This window comes from Empidonax traillii, unplaced genomic scaffold (genome assembly GCF_003031625.1).
Source record: "Empidonax traillii isolate 1590-97213 ecotype Southwest subspecies unplaced genomic scaffold, ASM303162v1 scaffold517:size446157, whole genome shotgun sequence".
In the NCBI taxonomy this organism is placed as follows: Eukaryota; Metazoa; Chordata; class Aves; order Passeriformes; family Tyrannidae; genus Empidonax; species Empidonax traillii.
Genome location: NW_020955710.1, coordinates 216,771 through 233,744, shown reverse-complemented (window position 1 = coordinate 233,744; position 16,974 = coordinate 216,771). Strand labels below are relative to the sequence as shown.

The window sequence follows — 16,974 nt, the reverse complement described above, 5'->3', positions numbered from 1 at the left end:
CTGGAGCATTTGTTGAAAGCAGCAGCCAGGCTCAGTGTGCCGTGGTGGCCCTGGGGCATGCTGGGCACCCAGCTCATCATTCCAACAAATGTAACATCATCTTAGGAGTAAAACGGCTCCTCTCAAAACCCTTTATGTTCTGAGCAGCTCAGTCTAAGGATCCTCTGCACTGCTGATGGAGCAGCGCTCACCTCACCGGTATTGCCTGGCCTGGGGGTTTTGGGTGTTGGTTTGAACTAAGCTGCCTCTTGGGTGCATTATGGAAACCTTACCCAGACCTCAGCGCCCCCAAGCCCGCTTCCTTCTCATCTCTCCCTCTGCAGCATCCAGATCCAAAATACAGTCTAAAATAGAATTTAATTTATTTCCTTCTGGACAGTGATGGAACAAATGGGCCCGTGGAGATCAGTTCAGCCTTCTATTACTATACATGCATTAAACATTAGAACTGCTCTACTCCTCCTAGTAGGGACATGAAAAATGCACAGAACACTTCCAATCTGAATTCCATAATTATCCATAACTCTCTCAAAGGTTTTTATTTTTTCAGATATCACCATGTGTTTTTCCCAAGCAACTCCACAAACACCTCTCCTTCCTCCGTTTCTGACTGTGTACAAATTCCTCACAGTAAACCCTACCCAGCTGTGCACCACAGGCAGGTCACCAAAAACCCCACAAAGTCACAAGGTTCTGCAAAAAATCCCACCTGGCACACGCAGGGAGAAACACCTCAAATGGCCTCCTGGTCACCAACCCACAGCCACACGAGGCTCAGCTCCCACTGAGGAAGAATATTTTCCATATGCGGTCCTCATATTTATCTTGCTTTTGAGCTCTCATAGCAGCAGATAAACCATGCACTAATAGAACACAACTCCCAAGCACAGACATGTGTTTATCTTCTTTCAAGTGCAGCGTTTTATTGACTGATGGTATCTATAGAAGTGAAATGAAGCCACAAACATTATAAATCCCCCATGAAGAGGGATGTTTTTGTAAAAGCAACTTCACAAAAGATGGTGTGCAGAACTGAGAGTCAAGAAAAAAGAAGAAATGCTCCCTAAAAACCGAAGAGCAGCCTGCAGCCTATGAACTCAATAATTTCCAGACCCCAATACAGCAGCAACTGTTGTTCAGTTTGTGGGAGACAGGGACAGTTTCACTTGTGCCACACAACAAGCTCCAGACTGTAAAACCTATTTACTCCTGACTGCATGACAGAGTCAGCCCTCTTTTAAACAAGCAATTCCATGAGCAAGACTGGTTTTAAATAGATGTCCCAGAATAAATACATCCTAAATCCCAGCGTCTTTCCATCGCCCTCCCCATGGATCCTCCTCTGCCACGTACCAAATGAGCTGATCACCTTTCCACGGCATGAACCTACTGCTCAGCGTTCCCTCTTCCACCTGAAATTCTGAATTTTGCAAGATGTAAAGGCATTCCATCCCCCCAAAGCCCCCAGCACATCAGGTTACCCCAGGGTTTAACCTCGGCATGGCAGGTTTCTCCAGCAGGGTGTCTCTCCTCTCCTCCCCACTGCCAGAAGCCTTTCCAGCAGGAATGTTTGTCTTCCACCCAGCCTGGTGATAAATCCAGGCAGGCCAGGAGGGCACTGGGGCTTCATAACTTAAACATGAGAACCTGCAGCTCTGCAGGAGTGAGGCAAACAGACATAAATCAAACGGGCACAAATATCTCACCACCGACTCCAGAGCACGAGTCCAGAGAGGACAGAGGATACCTGGAATCAAACAGCAGGACACAAAGCATGGACACAACCCCAGCATGGTCTGGGTTGGAGGGGATCTCAAAGCCCATCCAGTCCCACCCCTCCTGCCATAGGCAGGGACACCTGCCACTAGCCCAGGCTGCTCCAAGCCCTGTCCAACATGGCCTTGGACACTTCCAGGCAGCCAAGGGGGAATAATTTCACTCCTGGAAATGCAGCATTCAGGGTGTCAGTCCAGATCATTCCCCACAAGTGTTTCAAAAACAAGGCCAAAAAAAAAATCCAAGTTCTGTACCCTGGAAACAACCACCCCAGAATAATCAATCTGGCTTGAAAATCCAAGTGTTTGGGTTTTTAACTGGGAACAACAATGCTCTTCCCCTGTGAGACACTGCCTTGTGCCCCTGCTGCTTTCTGGAGAACTGCTAGAGCTCCGTGTACAAACACAGACAACACGCTTACCTGAAGCCCTGCTGACAATCTCACCACTGGTCTTACTAAGAGAGATGATACCAGCAACTGACAGAGCATACAGCAAAGCTGGCATAAAAAGGGAATGTTCCACCTTCAACAAAGTAAGGAATTCCTGGGAAAATGCAATGCTCCTAGAATAAATTAAAAAAACAAACAGCTCCCTCCAAACCCACCAAAAAAACTCCTACCAAAACATACACAAGAAAACCACCTTACCACCTCTGAAAACTCCATGAAAAATTCAACTACATGAAATGAAAAAGCAAAGACAAGGAATGGGACAGAGGGAAATGTTGAAAGGAAGTGTGAAAAGCAATGGGGCCCAGGCAGAGGGAGGTCTTGGAGAAAGAGGGAAAATAGAAATGAGATTTACAATATAATGGAGAACACGAGGCAGCAGAAACACTCAGAGATGAGAGGCACATGTTATTACAGAGGGCTCATGGGGGACAGGAGGGACAGAGGAGGGGCAGTGAGAGCCATGTGCCTACAGTGAGGACACTGAGGTGTGAGGACACCAACAGCCACAACTGCCCCCGCCAGCAGTGCACTTCTTAATGGCCAGCCCCGTTCTCAGGATGAATAAACCTGGGCCAAACCTGGGCAGGGAGGACTCACCAGATGGAGCAGAGCCTTGCAAGATGTGGCTGGTCCTGGCACCCCAGACAGGCACCTGCCCCCACAGACTGGGGACAGAGGACCTCGTGCTAGAAGTGAGAACTGCCACCCAGTTCTCAGGTCACTGGTGACGGCTGCTGACCCCTGCACTGGTGCCAGGACCTCTCCTTTAGCTGCTGGAAAACCGACAAGCGTGTTAGAGGGAATCGACTCCAACACAGTGTTTGTTTTCCACACAAAACCCATCTCAAGTCAGTAATAGTAAAACTCCCTAAATACATTTATTTATCACCAATGAAAATACTGTACAATGCCCCAGGAAAGGGGTGGGGACAGGCAAGGTGTTAAGTCTGGCTTTCATCGATGTCCTTGTCAGGATCCATGGCTGCAGCTTCGCTCTCCTGCTGCTGCTTCTTCCAGAGCTTTGCCATAGCCAGGAGTTTGAGGTTAGGCTGATTGGCAGTATCTTCTGGGAAAATATAGTCATAGTATTCCTCCCAGCCAGCATCGGACTAGGAAAAAAAAAAAACACAAAGAGAGTTTAATTTGCATGTTAACATTGGCTGTTAGGAGGCAATTCTAATAAGAAATAGAAGTAAGAGAAAATTAAAGCCCACGTTTGTTAGCCCATCCCCAGCAGCCGACTCCACAAAGCACAGAGGCACCCAGGACTCACAGCTGGCATCATTCTTCCTTACCCCATCCTCAGCCTGCAGTTTTCTCCTCTTCTTTATTTTCTCAGGCATAAGTTTGTCTATCCTCTCTTTCGTGGTGTCAGAGCCAAACTCTTCCTCGAAGCTCCTCCAGGACTCCAGCAGCATGACCCTCTCCTCCTTCTCCTCGCAGCTCCGCATGGCCTTGTTGGCCTCCTCGTAGATCTGGCGGCAGCGCTGCAGCCTCTCCTCCCTGCCAGTCGACAGCTCGAACTGCGCGAAGCTGATCCACACCTGCGGGCACAGCACAGCACACCCGCCTGGAACCCCTGCCCTGCAGCCCCACAGCAGGGGCAGGGCAAAAAAAAACCCGCACCCCAAACCCAAACACCAATGCAAGTCTAAAGCACTTTCCCATAACCCAGAAAATCCCTGTTTGTCTCACACGCGTGAGATTCTCCTGGTTTCAGCAAGGCAGAACACCCACACCAGCCACGTGGGTACATTTCTTGGGGCTGCTTCAGGTCAGGGGAAATCTGTGTGAATTTAGTCAATGACAGCACTGAGCGACACTGGAAAAATCACAGCTATTTTTTCCTTCCAAAGATTTTGCAGCTAAAATCCCGATTTGGCTCAGCAGGAAGAGGGCTGCTTGGAAAAGCTGCTTCCATCTGAGATACACCTGTTGCTGTATGGAATTTAGACACTTCTTTCCCAGCACAGGCACAGCACTGTACTTGGGCTGATTTGAGCCCAGGCTTCCTCTGCCCCGTGGGCCACATTCAGGACCAGCTCTGTGCCCTGGGTGCCCACACACACCTTGACGTGCTGTGTCCGCTGAAGCAACCGGCGGTAGAGGTTCCTGGTCTTCTCATACTCCTCTTGCTCAATCTCAAAGTCAATGTAGGATTTCCAAAGAACCTGCAACAGAGAAGTCCTTCCTCAGGTTCCTCCAGAGTACACTGAGATAATGGGAGGAGGAGCACGGATAAAGGTGAAATTTCCCCGAGAAAAGTTTGAGATCAGAGCATTAACTGACAGCACAGGCTGGGTTTATGGCTGAGCAGCACCAAACCCTGTGCACACAATCCGTTCAGCTTTCCCCCTCGCTTTTTGTCAGGGGGTTTATGGCCCTGCCACGAAACAGATGCTGAATTAAGGAGTGCCAGGCCGAGCAGTGACGGGTCATTGTGCATGAGTGCCTGAGCTAGTGGGTCATTTACACGTTCATCAGCCACACTCTGTAACAAACACTTCAAAGCCGGGCCCGGTGCTCAGCCCTCCCCGCTCACCTCGGGCATGTCCAGCCGGGGCTGCCCAATGGCCAGCTCGTAGATGGCCCGGGCTCGGTCGATATCCCCGAGGATGGTCTCCAGCTCAGCAAACTTAATCCAGGATGTGCAGTTTTCCGGGGCAAACTCCAGGAATTTTTCATACAGCTTGCGGCAACGGTCAAATTCTCGCAGTTGTAGCTCCAATTCGATGTAACCTTTGAACAGTTTGTTTTTTGGGCATTTACCTATGGACGTCCCCTGTTAAGAAAAAAAAAACAAATAAAACAAAAAACCCCAAACAAATAAAATAAATAAACAAAAAATAAATAAACAAACAAAAATAATAAAAAAACACCTTAATGATATTGCAGGCAAATAAAACCCACTGAATTTTCGAAATGTTTCTTTACCCTCCAGTATTAGAACTACAGTTCATTTTTTGCAGAGCCTGTTTCTTCAGACTGTTCAGGGCCAAGGGGAAATCCAACCAGTCTTTGCAGAACGAACGCGTATCTACAAACACCAAGAACTCAGGAAGTAGAAAATTTCCTCACTTGTTACACTTTTATAGAGCATGGATCTCCCATGGAGTGTGAGTTGGAACTTACCCTGGCTCAGCTGAGCACTTCATCCTGCACCAACAGCTGAAGTAAGCACAGTGCCAGCCTGTACCAGTCTGTCAGGTAAACAGTTCCCAAGTGTCTTACAAAACAAATGGTATCAAACCAAACTGTCTCCCGGCCCCACACTGCTCCCCCTCACACAGAGAGTGGTTCCCCCTCCCTGTCTGCTGACTGATAGCAATGGACAGGTGGAGAAAAACATCTTTAAAAAGTTTAAAAATTTTCCTTCTGATATGCCTCAGACTCTGAAGAAAACTGTCTGTCCTAAGGCAAGTTGTGAGAAAGCAGTTCTCAGTTTGGGACTCTTTTAAAACAAGAGTTAAGAACAGGCACATCTGAGACAAGTTGTAGTGAACTTCACCTTGGAGCCACTTCCACAGACAAGCATTATTTATTAAGCAGTGGCCTCTGTTCCCTCAGGCCAGTGCGAGTGAAGTAAATGGAGATGAAACTCCCCAACTACAACTCTGCTGCACAATGTTCCTACATGTTTATTATCTTGAAACTTATTAAAAATGGAGGAATCCACCACTTGGGAGTATCACTTCAGTCACTGTTATGGCCCTCTAGCTCTGCAAATTGCCACTGCTGTTTCAAAATATGCACAGTTCTTCTCCACATACCCTCTGTCACTGTTTTGGTTGAAACCCCATTAATTTACTCTTCAAGGTCAAACCACCTCAACCCTTACCAATGTTAGCTTTCTCCCCAAATCCCTGAGTTTACTAAGAATATCTGAACTGAGAGGAAAGGAAGTTTATTTCAAAAGGTCTTGGTGCCAAAACACACCCCGTTGTCCCCTCACTTGCTGACTCTCACGCAGTGAACCCGCTCAGCAGCTGCTGAGCCTGCCCAAAATCCCTGTGATTGCTTCTCTCAGCAGCCTGAGACTCACGCACTCTGTTCCACAGGTCCTAATTTCTTAGAGTCACACCTCCTCTTATCTAAAAAGCTTTTTAAAATGTATCACTGTAACGAATCAGCAGCAGTTAAGAACTTGTAATGGCACTAAGCTGATGGGGGTGCTCTGCATTCACAGGAGTGCTTTGTCATTCCTGCCCGCGGCTAATTCATCATAGCAAGCTACTCTTCTTTTTAAATCACACGTGACAGCAAATGCCGGTCCCTGCAGACTTCTCGGATGCTTTGTTTAAGTGGATTAAACGAGCAATTTATAAAGGACAATTCAAGATCTTCTAATGCTATCCCTGAGTTACTGTTAGTTAGCAAAGTCAATTATGGCACTAACAAAAGCTTACCAAAGCCCTTCTGGCAAGGGGGAGGTTTTTCTGACGTATTTCAAACTGTGCATACAGCAGCCACATTTTGGCAAATGTAAACTGGAAAAAAAAAAGAAGAATATGATATATTATTAGCACTATATTTAATCTCATTTGAGCTTGGTGCTTTTATGCTAAAATATTGAGAGTCCCTTACCCAAAACAACCTCACAAGGAGAGGGCAACACGCTCCTCCACTACTAAAAGCAAAAATAGTGAGGAGGAAGTCTTTTTAAACAGAGAAAAGAGTTCATTAACCAATCACCAACTAGTAACATATCAGCTATCAACGAATCAATGAACAGCTTGTAACTATGACAGATTAATCCTAATCTACACACCTGACACTCATGACAGAATTAATGACAAACTGGAAAACAAAGAACATGAACTAAGATTTTCTGATGTTCCAAGGCAATGCAGATAGATAGTTGTAAGGGTTTGGCCCCACGGAAATTTAGTTAAAGCTCACTAGCAAAGAAAACCCCACAAAATCCCTCAAAAATCAGCCTTGAAGGCCAACTGTAATGGGGAGGACACACCTGAAAGATGTTTTATCAAATGCAGCTGCCTCGGGTGGGACCGTGCAGGCCATCAGGTGCAGCTGCTATAAAAGGTGGTAGCCCCGGCAAAGCAGAGCACTGAGTATATCCTGTAGGAGCTACAACCAACTCAGCTTGGAGGAGCCTGAGAAAGAAACCGTGTAAGTAAAGACTAACTAATTGGTTTTCCCTATATTTTGACTATATACAATTTCAGTTTATTAGAGCCTGTTATAAGTTAGTTTAAGAATTTAGACAACTTAATTCCAATTAAAAATTGATAAATTTATTAAGCAAGTGATAATAAAGCAAACAGCGCTGGGTGGTCTGGGGGGCAAGTGCCCCGCCAGAGACACACACCTTGTTTGAAAACCGGGCTTTTTGTACTCTTTCGATATCAGTTGTTGAATATTCATTCATTGTCTGTTAGTTGCCTTAAAAGGTAATTCCCCTGCTTTGGAGGTGGGTGTTACCCCCTGGCTGGTTGTCTCCTATCTCCCCTGGGCTTGTACAGGGGGGTCTTGCATCATCCCCACACTGCAAGGCATGGAGGGTCTCTCTTTGTATCCACATGGCACAGAGAAATACATTTTTATTTATAATTTGTTCCCTGTTCCCGGCCACAAAAGATTCCCTGGTGTTAGGTCCAGACAGGACCCTTCACCTTACAGACTCCACGGTACGCCTAGAAGTTAGTAAATATACAGAAATAGTTCTTTTATTAGTACCTCCTTTTTATTTTAATTTGCTTGGAATAAAAACCGGTGCCTTCACTTATCACAGAGCCTACTTAATAATTTCAATATGGGAGAATCTGATACTGTGATTGTCCTGCTGTTTCCCAGGGTGATGCAAGTTACAGTTACCTTAGACCTTAGCTTGAGGAAAAACCCTGTCCACTTTAAAAGATGGACAGTCTGAGAAACTGGAAGGGGTACTTCGAGTTCTGAGTGCAACCCTCATGAATGTGTTAGCAGATATTTGGAGCTGTTTATGCACCTGAATCTGGGGCAGGGAGGGGGGAAGAGAACTAAAGGATATTACCTGGGAAGCTGTCACCCAAAACTCAACCCAAAGTGCTGGAGGAGCCGTACCTTTTTGTGGGGAAGGAGCTCAATGCAGGCCTGGTACACCTGTCTGGTTCTCTCTGCATCCTGTAAGGACAGGTACCATTAAATACTTTGCTTACTGCTAAGATTACACTGTATTTTGCATCCTGTAATGACTGTAAAACTGCAATAAGTATTTTTTAAGTCAAACTAGTTGGAATTGTGAATGCTTAAGATTATAAATGTACTTATCTACTTGGTATGCACAATTCAAAGGTACTAACTTCTAAGAATCAGCAAAACTTGCCTTTTGAAAGCAAGATCCACTGCTAAGAAGCAGACAATAAACGCAGGAGTGTCCCCATTCTAAGAGGGAAAACAATTACTCTGTTTTATTTTAATAGACACCAAATAGTTTTCTCCCCTTAGAGTAGTTCTAATGTTGCATGATTGGTAAGATAAGAAATACTTTCACAGCCTCGGAGGGCTGCTATAGCAGCAATGTGGGTGTTTCCAAATGTTTTGCTAAATGTAGACAGGTAACAGTGCAGTTCAGATGGGGCTAGAAATACCCACTTCTGCATTTATCATCAGCACCTTCCTGGATGAATTGGGGTGAAACAATTCTGTTTGTTTGTTTGGATGTTTTTTTGTACCCCTTGTGCACAGGGGAGAAAACTGAAAGGGGGAAGATCCCATATACTTAAGTAGTAAATCATGTAGCTTGTTGCACAAAAGTATTAAGACACAGCAAGTTTAGTTCTCAGTTTTCCTGTTAAAATACCAGTAGCTATTTAATATAAGGAAAGAAAGGTGAAGGAAAGAAAAAAAAAAAAACCTGAGTTCTTACTACTTGCCTTTGCCTCCAGCTCTTCATACAGGGCATAGTTGATCCAGAGGTAGATGTACCTCTTCCAGTGCCTCTTCTCCTGGATGGGGGGCACGTTGGCGATGGCTCTCTCGTACACCTCCCGCACGGTCGCGGCGTCGGCGTCGCTTTCAACCAGCCTCAGGTAGTCGAACCACGCGTCGTAATTATGGGGGTTTGCCTTCCAGGAAGGGGGGAGAGGGAAACAGGCAGGAAGCTTCAGTCACTACAAATAACAGACCCTATTCCTTCCCCTAAGTTTTAGTCAGAATTTCTCCTTTCCAATAGGTCACTAGAGGATTAATGAACCACTGTCAGTCTTGGGGATGCTTGCACAGGAGCTTCTGGGTTAAAGTGAGCTTGGTTTTTATTTTGCCTACAAGCATTTTCTAAATGAAGTGTGAGAAGGGATGAGGGCATGGTGAAATGTGCAGGGTTCAGTGAACAGCAGACAGGAGTGGCACAGCTGTTTCCTCACAAAAAGGTACTTGGACACAGGAGAGGTGTCCTGTAACGGTTACCCCCTAACTGGAGCAGTAAGTTACAAGCTCAGCTGCATTATGCCCTAAGGTCACTGCAAAGGGCACCAAGCTCTGAGTTCAATCAGAAACTTTGTCTGGATTAGAAAGCAGAAACAAACAAGCAGTGAATGCAAATATCATTCTCTTCTGCACAGATAGAATTCTGCCTCCAAAATGAACACTGTCCTGGTGTTCTCTTGTTATTTTCTTTGACTATCAAGGATAATGTAAAACTCATCAGCCTTCATATCCCAAGACACTGCTGTACCTTAAGCAGCAGCTGGATGCACAATGAGCCTGGAGGCTACCTGTAATACATACCTTCACCTCCTCTTCATACTGGAATCTCCTCTTGCTGACAATGATGTCTTCAATTCCCCTCCTGTCTCCAAACTTCTTCTCAAAAATGGTGTAATTCTTGAAGAGATTCTGGGCATCCTGCTTTGGAATTCTATCCAAGGCGTACTTGTAGATCACCCTTACTCTTTCAAACTGAAAACATTAAATATCATTTGAATAATATTTATAAGGCAGTTTCGGTCCTACCCCACAGTTTCTTCATGAGCTTTTGGCAATATTTAATAGACTACAGAATCATGGAACATCTCTACGTAAATGACTATTTTAGAACAGGACTAACGCAGATCTCCCTAAAGAGTAAACTTTGAGTGGGAGGGAAATCTGTAAATGTCAGCCACCACCATCTCTTGTTCATTTACAGGTTTAGAATATGTAAACCATATTTAAGAGGTGTGGTTTTGGGTTCACAGGATGTTTTCAATTCCTTGCCATACTGGGAACTTAACAGCGGCTGTCAGAGGAGAAACATTCAGGCCAGTTGAGTTTTTTATCCTGCAGGCCTACAACCTCTCAGAACCTCACAGATCTAGGATACATGCTTGGTCTGACGCTGCTGCTCTCAGGCTTGGCAGCTCTAACACCCACCTTGCTTACAGCACACCTCCCTGATGTCACCAAAAAGCACCTGGAGGTAAGCAAAACAACTGTCTCCTTAACCCAGACTAACAGCGTATCATAAGGTGATGGAAACCACAAGCACTGCAGTTAAATGGCTTGGGGGCTCGACGTTCAAAGAGAGATCTGGGCGTCAGTCTGATGTATTACCAAGAGGAGCTTACTTCTTTCTGGTTCTCCTCAAACTTGGCGAAAGCCACGTACAAGTGCTCGTCCATGTGCTCCTCCCCGAAGAACTCCACCGCCCTCTCGTACACCTTCCTGGCGTGGGCGAAGTAGCTGTGCTTCTCCTCGAAGCGCGCGTACTTGATCCAGTTCTTCACCTCGGGGTGCACGAGGACAAGTGCGGCTGGGCTAAGGAAACGGGGCTGGCTCAACGGGCCCTCTCCAGCTCTGCTCTCCCCAGGGACTGCACCAAACCGCTCCCCAGGTGGGTTTATGCAAGAAAATTAGGACACTTGAGAGCTCTGAGCGTGGAAAGGATCAGCACCTTACTGAGAACTTGAAGGGGGATAAAAATCAGATCAAGGGTAGGGAGAAGTTAGAGGAGAAATCTGAAACAAATGACTGCAAAAGAAGCTGGGTACGTGAGCGAAAGTAAATATAGGTGTTGTGGCAGGACTTACAGCCACTTCACTGGATTTGATGGTTTTCCCCAAACACTTAATACCTACTGCTGGCTCTCGGTGTGGTGGCTCATGCTCAGCACCCCACAGTGAAAAGGAGCACAGAGATATTGCCAGAGATGGAATAACTTAAGCGCAGGCCTGGACCTGGGCAGGTGTCCCAAGGCACAGAAAAGGATATATCTCTCATAAATGCTTCGTGCCCTGTCCACCTCCTTGTATCTCAGCTCGAAGTTGATGTAGGAATGCCAAGCTTGCTCCTCCGGTTGCCACTCCATCCAGCGTTCAAACACCTGACGTGACCCAGCAACGTTGCCCAGCATCTCTTCCATGTAAGTGTACTTGTACCTTGGGAAAGAAGACAGAGTCTCTACAACTGCCTAGTGAACACAGCAACTGAAGGATTTTTGGAGTGCTTTGCAGCAGCACCACGGAGGTTTCTTCATCTATCCCCCTCCACCCCAGAAATGCCCATAGACACGGTTGTGACTGGCAGCAGGCAAGCACATGAACATCCTTCTCCCCCGGTGCTCTTGCCACTTAAATACAAAACCACTCCAAAACTTCAGCCTTCCTCTTTTTTTTTCAGACTAGCCTGAAGACTTGAAGAAGCAGGAACCAGAGCAGACAAATGACGTGCAGCCTCTGGAGGCAGCAGAGCTGCTGCGGGCTCTCCAACATACCAGAACTGGTTGACCCTGGGCAGGGTGGTGATGGCCCGGTCCCAGATGTTGCGGGCGTGGTTGACCTGGCGGTTCTTCATCTCCATCTCGGCGTACTTGAGCCATAGCGTGACGTTCCGGTAGTCCACGTCCAGGGCGCGCTCGTAGATGGACCGGGCTCTGCAAAACACAAGCATGCTGCAGGTACGTGCCCCCAGGGCTTGGGTGTTTGGCAACATGTGCCTAAAAAGGCTTATGGGAACTGCCTGCAGCTGCATCCTGGTTACCTCTGGATCTCCTTCAGGCTCTCCTCCCATTGTGCGTACTTGATCCAGTTACTGATGACAGTCCTGTTCTTTCTTATGTTGTCTTCAAAAGTCTGGGGAGAGAATTGTACCTGTGAGTAACAAATCCTTCTGCAGACCAGTATTATAAATGCCTTACGGGGTGTTATTATTATGGGAATGAATGTCCAGTGTCTTACACCTATGCCGGAGTGGTAACGAATCATACTGAATACAGCACTGTAAAAACTGCTTGGCAAAGCTGGAAATGTCAAACTACAGATTAGGACTAAACTTGAGTTCCTGCAACCCAATACCTGAGCTACTCAAGCAGCCAACTGAACCAGGACTAGTGTAGAAAGCTTGGTGGTGTCTCATGCTGCCCAGCCAGCTGCTGGTGCAGGAAATGCCTGTAAGCCGTGGATGTAAGTAACCTTTTAGTGTTCCAAACATGGGCACAGAGGAGATGTCTGCTACCGAATGCCATGATAACACAGGTTTAACTTACAGGATTTGCGCATGAGTAGCATGAAGCAGTTATGGTATCTAAAGAATGGGTACTTGTCTGGAAAGTCCACAAGGAATACAAACTACATCTTGTTTAAGTTAAAAATAGTAGAGTTTTAGTGCTTTACATGAGGGTCGAGATCAGCTTTGGTTTTTTACCATACCTTCCTTTTCCGGAGTTTATAATCATTTAGCTCTTCAACATCTGTGATCTTCTGCTGCGGAGGCGGTGGGAGAAGCTCGAGCTCCCTCTCCTTGGCCTCTCTCAGAAGCTGCTCCGCTGTGATCTGAACCTCGGCGGGAGCTTTATTTTTCACCTGCAAGGTAAGCGGAAGGAGCGCTCGGTTCACATTTCCCTACGCGAACCCGCCGAGTTCCCCGTTGCCGGTTTCCTCCGGCGCCTCGCCGGGCGCGGTGCTTGCCGACGGTGGCACCAGGGACCCCAGCCCCGCCCCAGCCCGCTGGCGGGCGGCTCGGTGCGGAGCGGCAGGCCCGGGGGGCTGGGGGGGTGCCGCGCCCACCCACCTTCGCCACTTTGGGGATGCGCTGCTTCCCGGCCGCCGTAGACGCCATCTTGCCGCCGCGCCGCGCGCCGGCCACGCCCCGCAACCCCTGACCTCACGTAGGGCCGCCCGAGCGTCGTTGCCGCGGCAACCGGCAGAGCGTCCCGGGGCGGTGGGCGGTCCCCGGGTCCTCCCGTGGGTCCATCTGTTCCCGGTGCTCGGTTTGTGCGTGTGTCCGCTCCGGGCACGGGGCAGGTGAGTGCCGGCAGGAGGGTCTCGCGCCCGGGGCGGGCGGCGCTCGCGCCCGGGGCGGGCGGCGCTCGCGCCTGAGGGGGAGCGCTCGCGCCTGAGGGGGAGCGCTCGCGCCTGAGGGGGAGCGCTCGCGCCTGAGGGGGAGCGCTCGCGCCTGAGGGGGAGCGCTCGCGCCTGAGGGGGAGCGCTCGCGCCTGAGGGGGAGCGCTCGCGCCTGAGGGGGAGCGCTCGCGCCTGAGGGGGAGCGCTCGCGCCTGAGGGGGATCCCGGTTCGCCGCCGAGTCCCCGGAGCGGGGCCGTGCCGGTGTCCGTCCACCGCCCGCGGTACCCACCGGGTGCTCGCTCCGCCCGCTGCCGGGCGTGTCCCGGGGGCGGGACCGCTCCGTCCCGGAGCCGGGCGCCCCATCCCTCCCTGACGATCCCGGGTGTCCCGCAGCAGCCGCCGGAGGTCCCGAGTCTCGCAGCATCATCCCTGCTCGCCCAGCCGAGGTAAGTGCGCGTTCGGTGCATTTTGAGGCAGAAAGAGCAGAAACGGGGCTCAGGGGTGTCCCGGTGTTCGAGCGGTGTCCGAGCGGGCGGGGCAGTGCAGGGCTTGCTGTGGGAACAGTACTTTTCCTCGTGGAAACGCTACCTTTTTACTGTCTAAGTGCTGCTTTCCGTCACTCAGGGCTTGCGTGAACGTTCGGGGGAGCTCGCGTTGAAGGGGGTGGTATCTTTTTCAATGCATTGAGTTAAACGACTGAATATGTGAGCGCGGTGAACTGTTTTCCTGAGTTGAGATGATCTTAGTGCTATATTTCAGTTCATTAATGACATTTTAAAAAGCTCTGGTATGTTTTTATATGTGGAATTGGCACCATATGTGCAGACGATGTCTTGCTTCAGGTTGTTTCCAGGACCTCTTTACAAATGTATATTGGTGTGACTGGGACCTGTGCTGACACCTAAATGTCTTGTTTGTCTGTGGAAGATGTAGCAGTGCGTGTGACTTTCTGTGTATGAAAGTCAGGATTTCTTTTGTTACTCCGTTTCAGAGGGGATCTGTGGTGCCTCAGAATTGGGCATCATGCCTGGGTTTGGAGCCACTGTTAGAACTGGCTCTTGTATTTAGCAGATTGGCGAAAATGCTCTGCTGGTCTTGGTGTGTTGCTTATTTAAACTTTTTTTTGAGTTAGTGATGCTATATTTTACATGTATATTTTAGAAACTGCAGAAAGGTATTGGTTTGGTCACTTTATTTCACGTGCCTAGTTGTTAATTGTATGGCAGTGGGCTGCAGTATTGAGCAGACACAGCTGAAAGGTGTTAGAACAGAGGGGATGATCACAGGTGGTTTGAGTAGCTGCTGCACCTGGGTGTTCTGAAGTTACCGGGCAGATCAATCAATCTTATGCCTGGCACCTGTGAATATGGAACCACAAAAGAACTGTTTTCTTCTGAGCAGGCAGGCCATAGAACTTTCAAGTTCTTTTGAAATTTAAGTACTGCAGTTGACTTTAAAAGAGATTTGAGGTGCAGTTTTGGACAACTAAGTCACCTGAAGTTCTTCACCTGAAGACAATTAAGTCACCTGAAGCTGCTGTTTAATTGTTACACTGATTGCCCCCAGCTGAGCCTCCCAGCCTGCAGGCTGAAGGAGCTGTTCTGATGGCTGCCATGCAAGGGCCCATAAGTGAGCAAATGTAAAAGCAACTGTAATCTATCCAAACCATTTATTTCCTGTGGAGGATCCAGGCAGCAGGGATGATTGCCTGCATGCTGTGTGTATGTGCAGGCAGTATGTATCTGTGTGGTGTACAGGCACCCAAATCCATAAGAATTGCACCACGTAGGAGTTTTTATAGGAACCTGTCTGAAGTGACTTTGAGTGGATTGCAGTGGGATGCCCAGAGCAGCAATGTTGGTGTTTGCTCTTGTTGCAGCCTGTAAGATGGACACAATGACCTCCTCAAGGAGAAACGCAGGAGGGGTCAGTGTACGAAGGACAGAATCACACGATGTTCCAGACATTATCAGCCTCTTCAGCACCGGTACAGAAGGTGTTTTTGGAAGGGTTAATGTCATGTTCCTTTTGTAAGTAATAGTCTTCTAGGATATTACCTTTCTTGCAGGGAAATTCAGGCAGTTAAGTCACATTTAAAATGGCAGAAAACATTCTGAACCTGTGTCGGTGGTATCATGTGGGTTCTTGTTTGTTTGTTTTTGTTTTGATTTTTCTTGCTATTCTTGAAAAGCAATAGAAAATCTACTTCTGTCATATGCATGACTGGGCAAACCTGGGTCACTGCTGCCAGTGTGGTGGATGTGATTTAACTACACTAGTCTTTTATAAAAATTCAGAGGAAACAATGTTGGTTAACTCCTGGTGAAACCCTCAGATTCTGGTGTCTGCTCCATCTCCCAGAACATTTTCGCCTGCTGGGGAGGAACAGAAGTGGAGGAGTTTTAATTGCTGTGAGACCATAACTCTTTAATTTCTGTTCCTGTGTATGTCAATCACTTCTTCTCTTCTGTTTTCCTCTTACCCAAAGGAGTGGGTTATCTTTTGCCCCTCTGTATTCTGCTGTGGGAGGCAGTGTCTGCCTGCTGTAAAGTGTTTGAGTGTGCTGCCTCTTTCTGTGCCCCCAATACCCAAGGTTTGGTCTCTGTCTCCTGGCTGCTTGCACAGCAGTGTCCTCAGAGGAAATGAGGATTGTAGTCATACTTTTAGCCCACCTCCATCCCTGGAACCTTGTGTGCTTCCTCCTTCTGTGCAGGGATGAACAGCAGACAGTCCGTGGCAAGTGCTTATGGGTCACTTCAGGATTTTCCAACTTAATGGCAAAAGTCTTGGGTGACAGCTATTTGGGGAACAAGTAAATGTTTGAAAAAACACACAGAGAAGAGGGAGCATTTAAGTCTTGCATCTCAAAATCATGATGATTAAGGATCTGAAAAATCATATCAAGTGTTATGTTGGAACATTCTGTGTGGAACTGAAGCAATAATGTCAAGTTAAGGTGTGTGTGATGAGGTTTTGAGGCTTGATTCTGGGAACCCTTTTGAACATGGCTAATTTTACTGTTCTAGCAGGCTGAATTCTGTCAGATGCTTTTCTATTTAGAGTTTCTTCAACTTGTGCAAAATTCAATTGTTTTCATAGAGAAAAATCAAATCTTGCTTTGACCCTCTGCAATGAGAAGAATGAGGTTATAGCCCATGCTGCCTTTCTAGACTATCCAAATTGGAATATCACTGATCAGGCTGACTGGGAACCATTCCTGCGTAAAAACTACACTAACCATAAGTGCACTGTAAGTAAATTGTGTGACTTCTAGTTTTCATTTAAGGCTTAGGTGTGAAAAATACTCGTGGGCACTTAAGATCTGGTTTTGGTAGACCTGAGGCCCTTAGGCTGTGAAAGGTGATGATCTAATTCTGAATGAAACCTTTGTGTTGATGTGGACATCTCGGTGCTGCTGTGGAGACTGCTGCTCTCTGCTCTGGCAGCTTTCACACAGTCTCTTTGGGCAAGTTGATGATTTTCTC

General features: G+C 47.6%; 2 protein-coding genes across 3 annotated transcripts in view; one reads left to right on the top strand and one right to left on the bottom strand.

Annotated features, from left to right (window-relative positions):
• Positions 1 to 3,079: 3,079 nt before the first annotated feature.
• On the bottom strand, positions 3,080 to 13,345 carry CRNKL1 (crooked neck pre-mRNA splicing factor 1). The gene is made up of 14 exons (XM_027896836.1): positions 13,217 to 13,345; positions 12,856 to 13,008; positions 12,188 to 12,279; positions 11,922 to 12,080; positions 11,420 to 11,586; positions 10,777 to 10,955; positions 9,959 to 10,129; positions 9,106 to 9,297; positions 8,294 to 8,353; positions 6,637 to 6,717; positions 4,773 to 5,012; positions 4,300 to 4,401; positions 3,526 to 3,774; positions 3,080 to 3,339 (listed from the first exon to the last, which is right to left on the bottom strand). Exons 1-14 carry the CDS (start codon positions 13,262 to 13,264, stop codon positions 3,172 to 3,174), a joined length of 2,061 nt encoding a protein of 686 aa, XP_027752637.1. The 5' UTR covers positions 13,265 to 13,345; the 3' UTR covers positions 3,080 to 3,171.
• An 86-nt stretch (positions 13,346 to 13,431) lies between these two features.
• The window catches only part of CFAP61 (cilia and flagella associated protein 61), an 86,774-nt gene continuing 83,231 nt past the window's right edge, over positions 13,432 to 16,974 (top strand). The window contains exons 1-3 of one of the 2 annotated variants that reach the window (XM_027896833.1): positions 13,432 to 13,449; positions 15,369 to 15,519; positions 16,589 to 16,739. In XM_027896833.1, the coding sequence (XP_027752634.1) occupies positions 15,377 to 15,519; positions 16,589 to 16,739 (294 nt within the window). In that variant the 5' untranslated portion in view covers positions 13,432 to 13,449; positions 15,369 to 15,376. Of the gene's footprint in view, positions 13,450 to 15,368; positions 15,520 to 16,588; positions 16,740 to 16,974 lie in introns of those variants that run through there. The other variant, XM_027896834.1, reaches the window with a different exon arrangement.

What these genes read in the sequence shown, in the direction of transcription:
- CRNKL1 (XM_027896836.1), bottom strand. Translation starts at nt 13,264, where the DNA reads ATGGCGTCTACGGCGGCCGGGAAGCAGCGCATCCCCAAAGTGGCGAAG. An exon ending in TTGAGGAGAACCAGAAAGAA is followed by an intron (nt 10,130 to 10,776) that starts GTAAGCTCCTCT and finishes TAATGTTTTCAG; the next exon opens with TTTGAAAGAGTAAGGGTGAT. An exon ending in ATGAAGAGCTGGAGGCAAAG is followed by an intron (nt 8,354 to 9,105) that starts GCAAGTAGTAAG and finishes CTGTCCTTACAG; the next exon opens with GATGCAGAGAGAACCAGACA.